At 42.8% G+C, this 17,249-nt stretch overlaps 1 protein-coding gene across 1 annotated transcript in view; it reads left to right on the top strand.

Annotated features, from left to right (window-relative positions):
* The window catches only part of LOC148017054 (tail fiber), a 31,322-nt gene extending 14,528 nt beyond the window's left edge, over nucleotides 1–16,794 (top strand). Inside the window, exon 3 of the mRNA XM_087663218.1 lies at nucleotides 15,949–16,794. Within this exon, the coding sequence (XP_087519344.1) occupies nucleotides 15,949–16,230 (282 nt within the window). The 3' untranslated portion in view covers nucleotides 16,231–16,794. The remainder of the gene's footprint in view (nucleotides 1–15,948) is intronic.
* The last annotated feature ends 455 nt before the right edge of the window (nucleotides 16,795–17,249 follow it).

The raw sequence follows: 17,249 nt of genomic DNA, 5'->3' as shown, positions 1-17,249 counted from the left end.
ACTCATCTTGATCCATGGTTGCTAGTTTTACCCCTTTTGTCTTTATGGACTTCACCCGTTTCTTTTGCACCAATAAATTATAGTACTGCTTTTGCCATATAGCAAAGTTATGTGCACTGCCAAGCTTCTTGTTGTGCAAACGATTGCTGCTATCACTGTTGCTAGCCATGATTTACAGCCCAAAATGACTCAAATGTCAACAAATACAAGTCCAATTGTCACACAAATGACCAAGGTGCGAAATTAGTACCAATTAGCAACGAAAAACCGAGTAATTGTAGAAATTTCAGATCTACAAATCAATTTTCAGAGTCACAAAATGTGTGCTACAACACACAAGTAATTGCAACTATTCTATGGACTAATACATTAAATTGCATGAGAAAGCCCAAATTTGAGTTGCAATTACAAGTGCTAGTTGCAATTACAAGTGCTAAGGGTGCGTTCACACCTATGCACATATAAAAGGCACGATGGCCCTTTATTTTCAACAGAAAAAAGGTGAGAATGACAATTCTTTGAACTAACCAACTTGATCAAATTTCACCATGAAAATGTGTGTGTGTGAGAGAGAGTCGACACCACGTTGAGAGGGGAACCGAGCAACGTGGTGAACTGGTCCCTCTTCCTTTTTAGGAGTTTATTGGAACAAACCATGTGCATTGAGTGCTTGAACCATATACAAAAGGGCTGATTTGCTGCAATTCTGAAAATTAGGGTTTTTGAAACCCTAATTTCTACAAACCCTAGGCAACAAGCTGATTTTCTTCCTTAATACTTGGATTAGATCAAGGTAAGTAGAAAGCCCTTCTTGGACGAGAGATAGATAGGAGAGTAAAAGCATGCGGTTGCAATTTCAGCATGAGAGCTTATTTCAAATGAAGAGAGAGACCTCCAATATATAGGTGTGGGGATTGGATGCTCAAAAGTGAAAAGTAGATGTTATAAGTGACAAGTGTTTATTGAAAATGACAAGTGTAGGGATACTTCTCTTCAAAATGAAACATGTCTTATTTTAGATGCCAGATGTCACTTTTCTAGAGAAAGAAGTTTCTAAACCTTTTACTCTAAAAATCTCTCAAATGGTTAAGAATTTGAGATAGCTGCTGAAGACAAAATTGTTTCTTTCAAAATTCCGGAGTCTTTGATGCGAATAAAATTTCCATTTGAGTAACTTCCAAAAATAGTAACATCTTAAATTTTAGGAGTTGCCAAATTTAAATTTCGGAGAGCTTCATTATATAGATTCTCCAGTTCATGGTTTGTTTCTTTGATCATAAAGCATCTAGTTTCACTTTCTAAAACCACTCATTATATGTGTTTCTAGTCAATTTGGCTATCTGAGTATAAAAGTCTTAGTCATTTTAAGCTTTTTGGTCAATTTGACCACCTGACTAAACTTTTAATTTCTCTTGGGCATCTCATCACTGAGGACCGAAGTATAATTACAGGGTATTTTGGCCATTGGCTATCTGAGTATAAAAGTCTTAGTCATTTTAAGCTTTTTGGTCAATTTGACCACTTGACTAAACTTTTAATTTCTCTTGGGCATCTCATCACTGAGGACCGAAGTATAATTATAGGGTATTTTGGCCATTGGCCACCCTTAAATAGAAAAATAAACATTTAATCATATTTTGAAATACTCACGTAATACAAATCATCTTTCAAAGTAGACGAGCATCAAATTAATTTGAATCATTGAGCCAATATGTCTTGGTACCAATTTATATACAAAGGGTTCGTCACACACACACACACACACACACACAGTGTGTGTGTGTGTGATTCTCTTTTGTTGTGCACTCTAACATGGTATCATCGCGAAATGTGAGGACACAACGTTTGTGATTCTCTTTTGTTGGGCACTCTAACATGGTATCATCGTGAAATGTGAGGACACAGCGGATCAGAGCAACTTCCTAGGCAGGAAACACAGCCTTCTACATCAGTGTTTTGCTACAAGCGTAAGTTTTTTTCTTGCAATCGGTTGATGATCTCCATTAGACAAACCATCTACATCGATTCTATCAGGAGTCTATAGTTGATTTCCACAGTTCGAGGGACTGTCTACAGCAAACACAGCTTTTTTGGGTATTTCGCAGACATCTTTTTTGGGTATTTTGCAAGTCAAAGAAGATGTCTTATCACCAATTTGCATGCTTTGATGATTTAGAGGAGGAGCATTCTCATCATTCCTTTGAAAGACGGTGAGATTTTTGCAAAGATAGAGAAGAATGAAGGTCACCAAGTCCATTTGTATGGTAGCTCTCTCCTCCTCCCTTCCTCCATGTTTTCCAAAAGACCTGTCATATTGGTCTAAAGATGTCCTTATGGCACCCTTAGTGAAGGTGCATGTACTCCCTTTTTTACCCAAAGAGGGTTGCTTGGATAGTTCAAACTATTCATTGTGTTTGTAGAAGGTGGAGTTCATTTTTGACACCTTCGACCTTTGAGAGTTTGTTTCTCATCCAATACCTTGTCTCGTGGAGGATCCCAAAATGGGATCCATGATGAACTGTGCACCCCTATGGAATCAACTCAACTCTCAGGCTAGATCCTTGCTTTTTATGAGCTTACAGGATTTTGTTCTAGTTTATGTTCTTTAGATTGAAGACTCCAACAGAGGTGTGGAAGAATCTAGTATCTTTGCACCATCAAAGGATGTTTGCCTACAACATATCTATTGAGAAGAATTTTTGGATGCTTAGCATCGATAATTCTCCTTCCATGAAGGACCCACATTGACAAATTGGAGGACATGAGAGAGAAGCTTGTAGCTCTCGAATAGACTATATCTTTTGAGGATATGACCATGATTCTTTTGACTTAGCTACCATCTCCAAAGTTCGATGTATTCTACACTAGTGTTCTGACTTCAAGGACCTGAGATACTCTTCTTTGGGAGGACCTTGCCGTGCTAGTCTTGGAGCATGAGGAGTGGCTTAGAGATGTAGGTGGTAGTGGATCCAGCTCCACGAAGGCTTTCATAACAGATTTAGGAGGGAAGAAGAAGGAGAATCCCAAGGCCAAGAAACAAGAGGATAAGAAGGATGATTCAAAGGATTCCAAGAAGAAGCCCAAGTGCCCTCATTGCAGAAAGGGCACTCATTAGAGGAGAAGTGCTAGTTGAAGTGCTCCATTTGAAGCCGAAGGAGGTGTCCAAGGATTTGAAGGCTATTTTTGGAGATGGCAGGAGAATCAAAAGAATCATGGCCATAGGATTTGATTCAGTTGTTAGCCTGTCTTGGCCAGTCGGTCAGCTCCTGGTGTAGGCAATCGGCCCATTTTATGGGCAGGTTGGACATTATGGGGTAGTCGGCCAGTTTTAGGCTAGGTCGGCCAGTTTTGAGGCTGGGGGGCTATATATAGCAGCCCCCCCATCAGTCCCTAACATTGTCTTGCAGATTTTAGCACACTCTCCCTCCATTCCCACTCCGGCATTGGTGTTGCCACAGTTTCCAGCCTGATTTGGTGCCCTCACTGATGCTTCGGGCTGTTGAGCTAAAATATGCATTAGTTGCTGATTAGCCTAATAAACAGCCCCAAAACACACTAAACAATGCTCTTTCAGAGTAAAAACCCTAAAACGGGAAGCGATTCGAGAGAGTTCAGTGGAAACCTAAAAAGGGGAGCGGTTCGAGAGAGTTTAGTGGAAACCCTAGTTTTTGGGGCGCCCTTCCACATCTATAAATAGACAGGCTGCCCCCATTCAGCCTTATTCTGTTTGTGCAGGTTTCTCACTCCACATGCACATTTCAGCCATTAGCCTCCTCCCACGTGGTTGTCCAGCCCTCGAGACGGCTGCTACTCCATCTATGTTTGCTCCTGTTGGTGGTGCCTTTATCCATGCTGACGTCAGCTCTGCCGGCGACATCATCATTTGCTGCGATTTGATCATCTAGTCATCGCCAACCACATAATCAACCTGCTGTTTACAACAGACTGTGCACAGTTTTTAGCCTCTGATCGGTGGTACATTGTTGGGTTAACTAGTTTCCAGCCTCCAGACTGCTGCGTTTTGGTGACCAGCCTGCTGCCATTCACTATTCAGCACTCCTACACTCCGATTGGTGGTTACAGACTTGGGATCCATCTCCGGTGGATGTCACACTCCGACATTGCTTTGCCCTTGAGCACACTGTACACTCTTACATTCATTTACAGCATTCGTTCACTTCAGAGTTGTGTTCTCTCTCTCCCTTCTTCTATTTGTGTTTGAGTTTTGAGTTTTGCATTTAGGGTTTGAGTTTTGCCCCCTGTGTCTGTGTCTGTGTCCATCTCTTTGTGTTTCTATCGTGGTCATACACTTTGTGTGTCCTCAGTGCAAACCCTAGCAGTTTTCTTCACACGGGCTGGGTGGAGGGACTGATTAGTCCACAACTTTGTATTCAGCATTCATTTCAGTCAGTGCAGATTTTCTTCCTTCACTTTTTGCTTTCTGTGTGTGTGTGTGTGTGTTCGTGTTTCCTTTTCCGTTGTGCACTCACATGGTATCATCGCCTAACTGAGAGCATGGAGGAGAGCTTCCATAGAGAGACACCATCCCCTTCTTCTGTTGCTTTCATACCCTCACCATCAGCAAGGCGGCTATCCCTGAAGGTCTCCCACATTGCGTTTGCTGTAGGCGATCCCTTCTGTGGCTGCCACGTCACTATCCTCTCCTTTCTGTTTGCATTTTCAGCAAGGTGGTCTCATTTATAGATAGCTGGGCGACACTCCTACTGGCGTTTTGCTATTCTGGCGGTATTCTCGACCACTGGCGGCCCTTTTCTTGCTAGCGATTGCATATCAGCTTGCGTTTTGGTATTTGGCAACCGCTTCTTAGGTGTTTGCATCATCAACAGTTGCGTTTGCAATATTTGGTGCTAGGCGACCTCAGTTTCTTGTGTTTGGTGGTCAGATCGGTGATTGGTGACTCCTTCGATGGTTATCCCTCGGCATTGGCAAACTTTGTTTGGTGTATTTGGTGTTTGCAGATTTGGAAGATTTCTTATCAGTTTTCAGGCTTTGATGACTCAGAGGATGAGCTTCTTTCTCATCATTCCTATGAGCGGAGACAGGATAATTAGGAGTTTCGTGATCGATGACGGGAGGAGTCTCCTCCTACCCGTCCTTCTTCAGTCCATGCATCTCAGAGAGTTCCATCTACCATGAAGGTTGGCGATCACTGCTTCAGATGTCCATATGCCTTCCTCGATTCCCTCGATTCAGGTGCCCATACTTCCTTCCTTTCCGAAGGAAGACAAGTTGGATGGTTCCAACTTCTCCCTTTGGTAGTGCAATGTGAATTGCATCCTCGACACATTCGACCTATGGGAGCTTGTTTTTTCACCCATCAATCGTCTCCCGGTGGATTCTTCTGATGGGGCCTCTATGGACTGTGCAGCCTTGTGGGATTGGCTCAACTCTAGAGCCCGTTCCTTTCTCTTTACGAGTCTTCACGACTCTATTCTTGTTCATGTTCACAGGTTGAAGACCGCGGCAGAAGTGTGGAAGAAGCTTGTGTCTTTGTACCAGCATAAGACGTTCGGCCACAAGATCTCTTTGGAGAAGAAATTGCGGATGCTCAGTCTTGATGATTCTTCTTCTAGAAGGAGCACATCACGAAGATGCAGGATATGCGAGGCGAGCTAGCCTCTCTTGGTCGGATGATCTCTTCCGATGATATGACAATGATTCTCTTGACTTAGCTACCATCACTCCGTTTTGATGTTTTCTATACTAGCCTCATCACCTCGAGGACCCGTGAGAAACTCCTATGGGAGGAACTTTCCCTGCTTGTCTTGGAGCATGACTAGCATCTCAGAGAGGTGGGTGCTAGTGGCTCCACCAAGGCTTTTACTGCAGGTACCAATGGAGGCAAGAAGAAGAAGCAACAGAAGGAGAAGGCCAAGGACAAGAAAGAGGAGGACAAGAAGGATGCGAAGGAGAAGCCGCTCAAGTGCCCACATTGTGGGAATGACACTCATCCCGAGGAGAAATGTTGGCAAAAGTACCCCCATCTGAAGCCAAGGAGAAGGACTCGAAGGCGGCCCCAGCCATGACCGAGTCTGGTTTTGTGCATGTCTTTGTTGAGGAGGATATAGCCCTAGCTTCTACCACTCAAGAGAAGCCTTGGCTCGTGGACAATGGAGCATCTTCTCATATGACCTTTAGGAAGGATTTACTTCAAGACATTCGTTTGAGAGGGGGCAGTGTCACCATTACTGACAACTCTACTGTTCTTGTTTGAGGCGTGGGGACTTTACCTATGTTTTCAGATAGGTGGTCTTGTTTCACCAAAGTTCTTTATGTACCTGATTTGGGCTTTAACCTATTGTCTGTGCATGGTTTTACTCAGCTAGATACTATGCAAGCAGAGCTCGATTCCATTGAGCGAAATCAGACTTGGGAGCTTGTATCGCGTCCTGCGAAACGGAAGGTGATAGGTGTGAAGGACAAGCATAAAGCTAGACTTGTTGCCAAGGGCTTTGCACAGCGGACAAGTTTGGATTACTTTGAGACCTTTGCTCCTACAGCTCAGATGTCCACCATTCGAGTTATTTTGGCTCTTGCAGCTCACCATTGTTGGCTTGTTTTCCAGATGGACGTCAAGTCAGCCTTCCTGAATGGCATCCTTGAGGAGGAGATCTATGTTTCCCAGCCTCCAGGTTTTCTTGTGTAGGGGAAGGAGGATCATGTCTATAGTTTGCGGAAGGCCCTTTATGGCCTGAAGCAGGCTCCTCGTGCTTGGTACTAGAGGATTGACCGCTTCTTTCTACAAAGTGGTTTTCAGCGCTCCGATCATGACCCCAACCTCTACTTTCGGGTTGTGGGTGACCTTTGTGTTTTGCTGAACTTATATGTGGATGATCTTATTCTTATAGGGAGCGACACTCAGTAGGTGGTGCACACTCGGTCTATTCTACGGCAAGAGTTTGACATGACGGATCTAGGGATCCTTCACTTCTTTCTTGGATTGGAGATCTATCAGATGGCACAGGGCATCTTTGTCTCGCAGCACAGGTATATCTCTGAGCTTCTTTCGAAGTTTGGTATGGCCGAGTGTCGGCCTATTTCATGCTCCATGGACTCTTGGGTGTAGGCAGTCCGCCCATTTTATGGGCAGGTTGGACATTATGGGGCAGTCGGCCAGGTTTAGGCCAGGTCAGCCAGTTTTGAGGCTTGGGGGCTATATATAGCAGCCCCCCATCAGTCCCTAACACTGTCTTGCAGATTTCAGCAGTCTCCCTCTGTTCCCACTCCGGCATTGGTGCTACCATTGTTTCCAGCTTGATCTGGTGCCCTCACCGACGCTCCGGGCTGCGTGCAGGGACTGATCAGTCCACAGCTTTGTATTCAGCATTCATTTCAGTAAGTGCAGATTTTCTTCCTTCACTTTCTGCTTTCTCTCTCTCTCTCTCTCTCTCTCTATGTGTTTGTGTTTCTTCTTCCGTTGCGCACTCTCACGTCAGCTACCATCTCGAAAGTGTTGGGAATAAAGGCTCATCGTGCCTTTTACAATGTTTGGGTGTGAACGCACCCTTACACTCTTGTACTTTATATATTATTTAAACCTAAAAAGTGGTACACTCATCTTTGTACCGAACGTCCATTGTGTTGTGCTCACACTCCTCTCTACTGCTCTCTACTCTCTCTGCAATATCTGGCACTCACCCCCTTAGCCCACTCAATCTCGATTGAACCGGTTGCAACAAACTGGTATCAAAGCCAGGGTAATTGGTGTGAGGTGACACTCTTGAGGTGACAAGAGAAAGTCAGGGCGTGTGACAATTAGGGCGAGTTGAGTAGGAGACAGACTCGTGCAAGTGCTAGGTTGCAGGCGGGTATGGCAGACAGGCGGACAGATAGATTGCAGAGGGACAGACAGACTGTAGGTGGGCACGTCATCAGGTAGTAGATAGTCGATGTGACAGACCGCAGCCCAAGCGGTAGGTTCGACAAGCAGACGACAGGTTGTAGGCACGTCGACAGGTAGCAAGATAGTCTGGTGATAGTTCGCAGGCGAGGCGGCTGATTTGACGGGTCTTGGTTAATGCCAGGACAGACTCGTCATGCTTTCTTTTCCTCTTAAAAAATTTCTCCTTAATTTCTGCCATTATTTTGCTGGGCATTCACACGCATAGGCACAACATGAAATTTTACCTAAGAAAATTTGGCCTTTTCTTTGATTTGGGGATTTTAGCAAAGTTATAAGACAATCGGACTCAGAAATTGCACATTTTTGTACCTGTGCGTGAGAAATTTTGGGGCTTTTCACATTTTAGTGGAATTTCTTTAATTTCACTGAAATTTGTGCACTCTGAATCCAAGAAAATTGGGGCTTTTGCAAAATCCCTTCAATTTGTGCAACAAATGTTTGGTATATGCACTTGGTGCGTGCATTGATGCAATCTGGATGGATTACCCTCTAAAAATTTGGGGCTTTTCATCAAAATTGTCAAATTTGTGTCTAGGAATGCCTTTGGAACAGAGATTGTAGTGAAATTTTGGGAATCTGAAATTTCTGCAATCTCGAGATTTTCGTTGCTAGTTGGTACTTTAGTGTATTGTGGTCACTTGTGCCACATTTGAGCTTGCCTTTGGTGACTGGTTAGTCAATTTGGGACTGCAAATTATGGCTGGAAACAGTGAGAGTAGTAATCTTTTGCACATTAAGAAGCTTGAGGGTCCACATAATTTTGCAATTCGGCAAAAACAATGCTACAATGTCTTGGTGCAGAAGAAACATGTAAAGCCCATCAAAACAAAGGGAATCAAACCAATGGACATGAAACAAGATGAGTGGGATGACTTGGATGAGCTTGCCTGCTCTACCATTGAGCTCTCAGTGCCAGACAACTTGCTCTTTAACATTGAGAAGTTGAATTCGGCATATGCAATGTGGCAACAACTTGGAGAATTGTATGCTTAGAAAAGTGCAGCTAGCAAGGTTTATTTGCTGAAAAAATTAATGGACTTTCGCATGAAAGAAGGTACAGACATGTTTGTACATTTGAATGAGTTTAACTCAATTTTCAGTTAGCTGATTGCTTTGGATTTCCATATTGATGATGAGTTCAAGGCTACTTTCTTGCTAAGCACTTTGTTTGAAAGTTGGGATACTTTCAGGACAGCTTTGAGTAACTCGAATGCTCAGTTGTTATACTTTGATGTGGAGAGTTCTTTGTTGATGGAAGAACTCAGTAGGCAAAATAACTTAGCAAACAAGTCTTCTAATGCATTGCACATTAGAGGCAGATTTCAGCAAAAGGACAGTCTAAAAATAGAGCACGTAAGTGACAAAAATGTGGAGTGCCATCATTGTGGCAAAAAAAGGCACTACAAACGGGATTGTTTTCAATTGAAGAAAGAGAAAGGCAAAAACAAAAACATTGAAGACGACAAGGCTGAAAAAAGAAGGATAGCTAGCTTGCAAAGAAGAGCAATGTGAAAATAGAAGAGGTTAATGTAGTCACTCATGATAATGACAGTGATGGTGATATACTTTTTGCTTCTTCTTTGAGTGCACATGCATTGATCGTAGATTTTGAGGATGATATGCACACTTGGATACTTGATTGAGGTGCGTCCTTTCATGTCACATCACATCATGAGTGGTTCTCTGACTACAATGGTGGTGTACGTGGTGTTGTCCACTTGGGGGATAACTATGAATGTTAAATTTGCAAGCATTGGCAGTGTGAAATTGGAATTTCAGCATGGCTCTGTGTTTGTTTTGCATAATGTGAGATATGTACCTCAGCTCAAGAAAAGCTTGATAAGCACAGGGCAACTAGATGATGAAGGCTATCACACCACCTTTGGGGATAGCACCAGGTAGTCTCCATAACCGAGCAGCCAAGTGTTTTTTTTATGGCATAGCTGGCCGGGACACATGAGTCAAACTAGAATGAATGTGCTTTCTCGCTTGGGTTATTTATCGTCTTTGAGGTATGCTAATTTTGAACAGTGCGATCATTGTATTTATGGTAAATATGCTCAAATGTCACATAAAAAATCTCTCTCTAAAGTCTTCACTCTTAGAGTTGGTACATTCAGATGTATGTCAAATGCTAGGATTATCTCTAGGGGGAAGAAGTACTTTATTACCTTTGTTGATGATGCCACACGCAAAGTATGGGTTTATCCAATCCGTCGCAAAGATGAGGCCTTGGATAAATTTAAGAAATTCTTGGCACTTGCTGAAAATCAGGCCAGCAAGACATGAAAATGCCTTTGCTCTGACAATGGTGGGGAATATGTGTTCAAAGCCTTTTAGGACTTTTGTGATAGCAAAGGGATTAAAAGGGAGCTCACTATCCCTCATAATTTGCCCCAAAATGGTGTTATAGAGTGTATAAACAGACCATTCAAGACTAGGTCCATACAATGCTGTCACATGTTGCTAGACCCCATGGATTTTGGATAGAGGCTGTTATGACAGCTGTACACTTGATTAATCGTTCACTAAACAAGTCTTTTGGGGGGGGGAGGGGGAGTCCCTCAAGAAGTGTGGTCGGTGGGCAAGCCACCTTTGTATGCTCACTTGAGAGTGTTTGGTTGCGAGGCATTTGTGCACATTCGCAAGGAAGAACACAACAAACTTGAGCTAGAATCCTATAAATGTATTTTCCTAGGATATGATGATGAAGGTGAGATGGGGTATTAATTATGGTGATGAAGATCACATGCACAAACAGTCCGAAAGGACAGAGGAGGTCAGAAGGGTTGTATTCTCGGAGGATGTATCAATAGGACAACAAAGAATGTGCGTTAGACAGCAGCAAATACCTATTGTAAATGTTCTTAAAAATACAAGGAATGATGCTGAAAATGATCAGTAGGATCTTACCCATGATGTCCCACAAATTCAGCAAGAGTATGTGCCTTTAGAACAGCCTGAACCAGCTGTACAGCACGCTGAACCTGCAGAACAGCAAGTTGGTAATGCAGATTTGCAGGCTGAACAGCCAGCAAATCTTGACCATTGGGTCCATAGGTCGACCAGAGTGCAAAGACAGTCAAATAGGTTTGTTCTTGGTGTAAACTATGTGGCTGATTATGTCATGTTGACAAATTGTGGTGAGTCATCATGCTTCCAGGAAGCAATAGACAAAAAAGATAGTAAGAAATGGCACAAAGCAATGCTGTCGGAGATGGAATCTCTCATGACAAATGGCACTTGAGATTTGGTGCATTTGCCTAAAGGGCAAAAAGTGCTACCATGCAAATGTGTTTACAAAATGAAAGTCACTTTTGGTTCTCTGCCAAAGTACAAGACACTCATGGTTGGTTAAGGGTACAAGCAAGAACATGGAATTGATTTTGATGAAATTTTCTCTCCTGTAGTCAAAATGACTATGCGAACCATCTTGGGCTTGGTTGCATCTGAAGACATGAAACTTATACAGATGGATGTAAAAACTACTTTCTTACATGGTGATCTGTATGAGGAGATCTATATGCAGTAGCTTGAGGGTTTTGTCGCAAAAGGGAAAGAGTACATGGTATATAAACTCAATAAGAGTTTGTATGGGCTGAAGCAGGCACCACGAGAATGGTATCATAAATTTGATACATTTATGCAATCTCAAGGATTTCATTGTTCTCAAGTTGATCACTGCTTATACACCAAGAAGGCAACAGATTGCAATCTTATTCTCTTGGTTTTGCATGTGGATGACATGCGGATTGTAGGCAAGGATGTTCATGCCTTGGACTCCTTGAAGCAGAGTTTACACAATAGCTTTGATATGAAGGACCTTGGTAAGGCCAATCACATTCTTAGCATGTGTATATTCAAAGACACATCAAAGGGTCTTCTTTATCTGTCACAGCAAGAGTATGTCACTAAGGTTTTGCAACGTTTCAATATTGGGGGGGGGGGGGGGGGGAAGCTATTAGTGTACCATTGCCTCCATATGTGAAACTTAGTACAAATGACAGCCCTACATTTGATGATGGAAAGGCTGAAACGGCCAAGATACCTTATGCTTCAGTTGTTGGTAGCTTGATGTATGCTATGGTTACTATACGTCCTGACATTGCGTTTGTGGTGGGAGTGGTTAGCAAATACATGGCATATCTTGGTAAAAAGCCTTGGGAAGCAATGAAGGGTATTATGAGATACCTTAAGGGCACAAAGGATTTGCGTATTTGCTTTGGTAAGTGGAAGTCATCTGTTGTTGGATTCACGGATGCAGACTATGCTGGCCATCTTGACTGTAAGAAGCCTACTTCAAGATGTGTTTATGTTCAGAGGTGGAGCTATCTCTTGGATATCTAGGCTGCGAAAGTGTGTTGCATTGTCTACTACAGAGGCAGAATATGTGGTTGCCACTGAGGCATGCAAAGAGGCTTTATGGCTTTCACGTTTGGTGAGAGAGCTTAGTATTACAGAGGTTCCTACCCTCCATTGTGACAGCTAGAGTACTATCATGCTAGCACGGAATCTTGTCTTTCATGCAAAGATAAAACACATACAAGTGAAGTATCACTTTATCAGGGATGTACTTGAAAGCAAGGGCATTGAGCTTGTCAAGGTACATATAGATGATAATCTTGCAGACCTTCTCACGAAGGGTTTTCCAGCCGAGCAGTTTGCTTATTGTCGCCAGATGATGGGGTTTGGATAATATATATGTATTTCAGCTTTGTATATACATAGACTTAGTTGATTCTTTTCTCTACCTTCAGGCACGTTGCCTTTAGGTGGGAGGTTGTTGGGAATAAAGGCTCACCGAGCCTTTTACAGTGTTCGGGTGTGAACACATTCTTATACTCTTATACTTTATATATTATCTAAACCTAAAAAGCGGTACACTTTTCTTTGTACCAAACATCCATTGTTTTGTGCTCACACTCCTCTCTACTACTCTCTACTCTTTGTGCAATATCCGACACTCTCACCCTCAACTTACTTAGTCTCGATTTAACCAGCTGTAACACAAAGTTCAATGTATTCTACACTAGTCTTCTGACTTGGAGAACCTAAGATACTCTTCTTTGGGAGGACTTTGCTTCGCTAGTCTTGAAGCATGACGAGTAGCTCAGAGATGTAGGTGCAAGTGGATCCGGCTTCTCCCAGGCTCTCATAGTAGGTTCGAGAGGAGTGAAGAAGAAAGAGAAGCCCAAGGCCAAGAAACAGGAGGACAAGAAGGATGATTCAAAGGATTCCAAGAAGAAGCCCAAGTGCCCCCATTGCGGAAAGGACATTCATTCGTCGGAGGAGTGTTGGTGGAAGTACCCCCATTTGAATCCCAAGGAGGGGTCCAAAGATTCGAAGGCTACCTCAACCACCGCTGAGTCCCCATCCTTGTCCATTTGTTTGAGGTGGAAGAACATTTTTGTCTCTTCCTCCGAGGAGAAGCCTTGGCTCATGGATAGTGGGGCCTCTTCCCATATGACTTGTTGCCAAGATCGGCTTTAGGATATGTGATCTAGAGGGGGATTTGTCACCATTGGTGACAACTCTTCTGTCCGTGTTTGTGGAGTGGGGACCATTTCCCTATTGCGAGATCGGCACACTTCTTTAGCGAAAGTCCTTTATGTACTAGATTTGGGCTTTAAGCTCTTGTAGTTTATAGTCTTACACAGCTAGGTACCCAAGTCATTTTCACCTAGGATCCAGTCATCGTGGAGGATGTGTCTACCGGACTTGCTCTTTGGACAAGTACATAGGAGGGTGGACTTTACACACTCACAGCCCTTGCTGCACAGTCTTCACACAAGCTTGGATTGCTTTGGCATGCTCGTTATGGGCATGTAAACTTTGAAGCTATTAGGTGGGCTTCTCAACAGAAGATGGTGGAGGGACTTCTCAAATTTCCTCTTGTTCACACTCTTTGCCCCAACTACTTGAGGGGCAAGCAGCATAGACAGCCTCATCTCTAGGTTGTGACTCGAAGGGCTTCTACACGACTCGAGTTGGTTCACACCGACCTTTGTGGACCTATGGGCACGGCCTCTCTTAGAAAGGCCAAGTATCTCATGTTGATTGTTGATGACGTTAGCCATTATGTATGGCTCTACTCCGGTCTTGAGGACCAGTGTTGAAATGAGGAGAGTCAAGTTGATAATGGGAGATAATTGCATTTAGTGACTAGATGGCATTACCTGTGTATGAGAATGCTCAATGGAGGGAGTGAAATGCAGTCCCTGGGGCAGGGGGATGTCCACGAAGACATTGGATGATGATTGACAGCAGTAGAGGGAGCGAAACACAGTCCCTAGGAGCTGTAGGTGATGTAATCTCTCTAGAATGATGCTGCTATCAAGACTACTGTTGAGCAGCCACATCGGAGGAGAAAATGCAAAGATGTGTGCTGCCAAAGAACAGCTGTCCACCAAATGCAGCACTAAGACGGCTGCAAGCTGGTCAAACACAATAAGAATGATGTTGCCAGCTGTCAGGGAGTCTCTATGATGTAGAACACAGGTGTAAACAGGCGGTAACAGGTCTCGGGCAGCTGGAGAATGAGTGTTGATAATTTATCTTCTGCATGCCCTCTGACACAGCAAAACGCAGGTATAAACTGGTTGGGACAGGTCGCAATCTGCATGATAGAGTCACCAATCTAGCAAATACAGAGCTGAAGCAGTGAGGATGTCGTGGACGACAAGGAAGCCTGCTAGAAACCCAGATGCGGCAGTAGGAGCTGAGACGATTAGTGTTTTGGCTTGTTGGAGAGAAGACACTTTATCTATGGGTCCTACCATGTGAAAGAAACGCCACTAAATAGAATTAAAGCCTTTTTGGAGCTGTTAATGGAGAATAAAATTAGGAATTAATGCAATACAATTAAATGCTAATGCATCTGACGACTTTGGTTGTTGAAACTTACTAGGATTACATGTGGGTATTATGTAGGTCACATGAAGTATCGATATGTATCACAAGTTCTTTGAATGCCATTGCAAGTGACCCTATTAGATAGGCCCAAGACTGGACTACATACACACCAATAAGAAGTCCTGATTAGAATACCATCAGCAGCTTTCATCTGTGGTAGCAAGATAACTAGCAAGCTCGATAACTAGCAAGCTCTTCCAGCTGTCTCAAGCATTGATAAGCAACAGTACAATGACCAGTTTAAACAGAGCTTAGTATATCCAAAAATGCAAGGGATGTGAATCTATAATGTTCCCTCTCAGAAGGACAAGTCTTCATGGATGCACACTACATAAGCCATGCAGGAGGCATTGCAATAAATTAAAGATTGTCTGGTAGCAACAGGATAAAGACTGTAAGATCCAATTTTGTCAGACTTGTATCAAGTGTCAATCAGGTTCTTGTGCTATATAGGAAGGCAAGGTAGTGCATCTACTGGTCCACTGCCCTCTGCTGAATCAATTACAAGAGATTGTCCTTATGTAGCACATTTATGAGGGCCTTAGTAGGATTAGTTGTAGGTATATTTGGTTGGTCATATTATGTATCAGTATTTGCCACAAGTTAAGTGCCATTGCAAGTCTTACCATATCTTGTCATTGACTCAAGAGAGGGTAGTGGATGAGTGGATGCATGACCTTGACTCTAGATAGCATAAGAACCTGATTGACACTTGAATCCTTGATACAAGTCTAATAAATTGGATCTTACGGTTTTTGTCCTGTTGCTAGCAGACAATCCTTGTGAAATTATCTTGGACACTTGCATGGACACCTTGCATATTGTGCATCCATTGAGAGTTCCTTCTGGACTGCTACATCATAAATTTACACTCGGGGCTTTTAGTTTCTTTTGGGTCATCTGTCCCCCTAGCGTTTTGGATATAACAAGCTTTCTTTTAGATTCATCATTGTCCTGTTTGCTTTGAGGAGTGCCCCCCTTTGCTATTTGCTAATTTTTGAAAGGACATTGTTATTTATTATGTTTCAGTTTGTTCTCTCCAACTAGAAGATGCAGAAGTGTGGTTTTGTATGACTGGATTGGTGCGATGTTACTGATGCTTTGCTGGACAGATCTTGGCAGGAAGCTACTTTACAGTGGCAGGGGCTTTAGCTGGATTAGCAAAGCCAAGAAGGATGAGCTTGTTTGGAATTCTTCTCGTGGTTTGGGGTCTCATTAGGGAAGGTGTTTTCAACAAATCTGCAACACAAAGTCCAGTTTACATGTCTCCAATCATGCTCTTTGCTGTGATATGTGCCTTCCTTTCGGTGAAGTATGATGCACAAAAAATGCGGAATCTAGCAAGGCCAGTGGCCAGACCGCTAAAAAGCTCAGCAAAATCAAAGCTCAAGTAGCGTCCCCCCTTGGGGCACATTTTGTCCTCAGGGTGGGCTCTATTTCTAGTTGCAAGGTTTTTGACTCTGTGCAAGAACCCCATATGCTTAGTCTTGCACTGATATGCCCCTGTATGGACATGAACCAATCACTGTTTCTGGAAGATTTGCATGTGCTGATTTAGGGTTCTGGCTTTGTATGTATTCATTTACATTACCAGCATCTACCAACTTTCATGCAAGTTTTACTGGAGTGGCTGGATAGAAGCTTCCCTTTCCACTTAAAGCAATGTCTCTTAATTTGCATGTGTGGGTCCCATAGACTGATTTACAGGCTAGGATGAATAGTCTTACAAGACAGTAATAGCATACTTAATGCCATGTGATTAGGGTTTTGAGCCTTAAAATATAAAGTTGCCATATGGTGAAAGGAGTCCAAGCCTAAATATCTGTTATTGTATCGGGCTGTTAAAGTAGCCAATGGGCTATTTTTTAAAATTCTCAGCATATTCAAAACTCGTGTACCTTCGGGTGTGATGATGATGACAAAACATGAATATTGTAATGTTGATCATTATATGGGAAAGAAAGCTAAAAGCCTTAGCACACTCGTCAATTGGTATTTTCATATCCATATTCCAATCTAACAAGAGGGACAAAGCACAATGATACTTGTTCTTATGTACTTTATGCACCACATGGACACTCAAATAGGTCTATACGCTCACACTTTGTGACGGGACAATGTTTCACTTTAAGTAGCATTGGCTTACAAGACACATGGGTTATCTTTTACTTTAGGGGTTTTCTTTGACCTAGTGTTTTTCTATGATTGGAAACAAAGAAGTGTTTTGCTATGACTTGGGCATGTGCATGGAGTAGATGTACATCTTTTATGTTTTTGCGATTTGTTCAATCTTGGATATTTCATTTCAATTAATATTATGATGGTCACATGCTAGAAGATTGTATTGCTTGATAGGCTGTAAACATGTTAATGGATTCAAGGTCCAAGGTAGGTAGCTATGTTTAAACCAAAT

The sequence above is a fragment of the Lygodium microphyllum genome, chromosome 22, assembly GCF_053477565.2.
Source record: "Lygodium microphyllum isolate KBCC chromosome 22, Lygodium_microphyllum_v1.1.10, whole genome shotgun sequence".
Classification (NCBI taxonomy): domain Eukaryota; kingdom Viridiplantae; phylum Streptophyta; class Polypodiopsida; order Schizaeales; family Lygodiaceae; genus Lygodium; species Lygodium microphyllum.
Note: the sequence above shows the minus strand (reverse complement) of the source record. Positions and strands in the feature narration are given on the sequence as shown.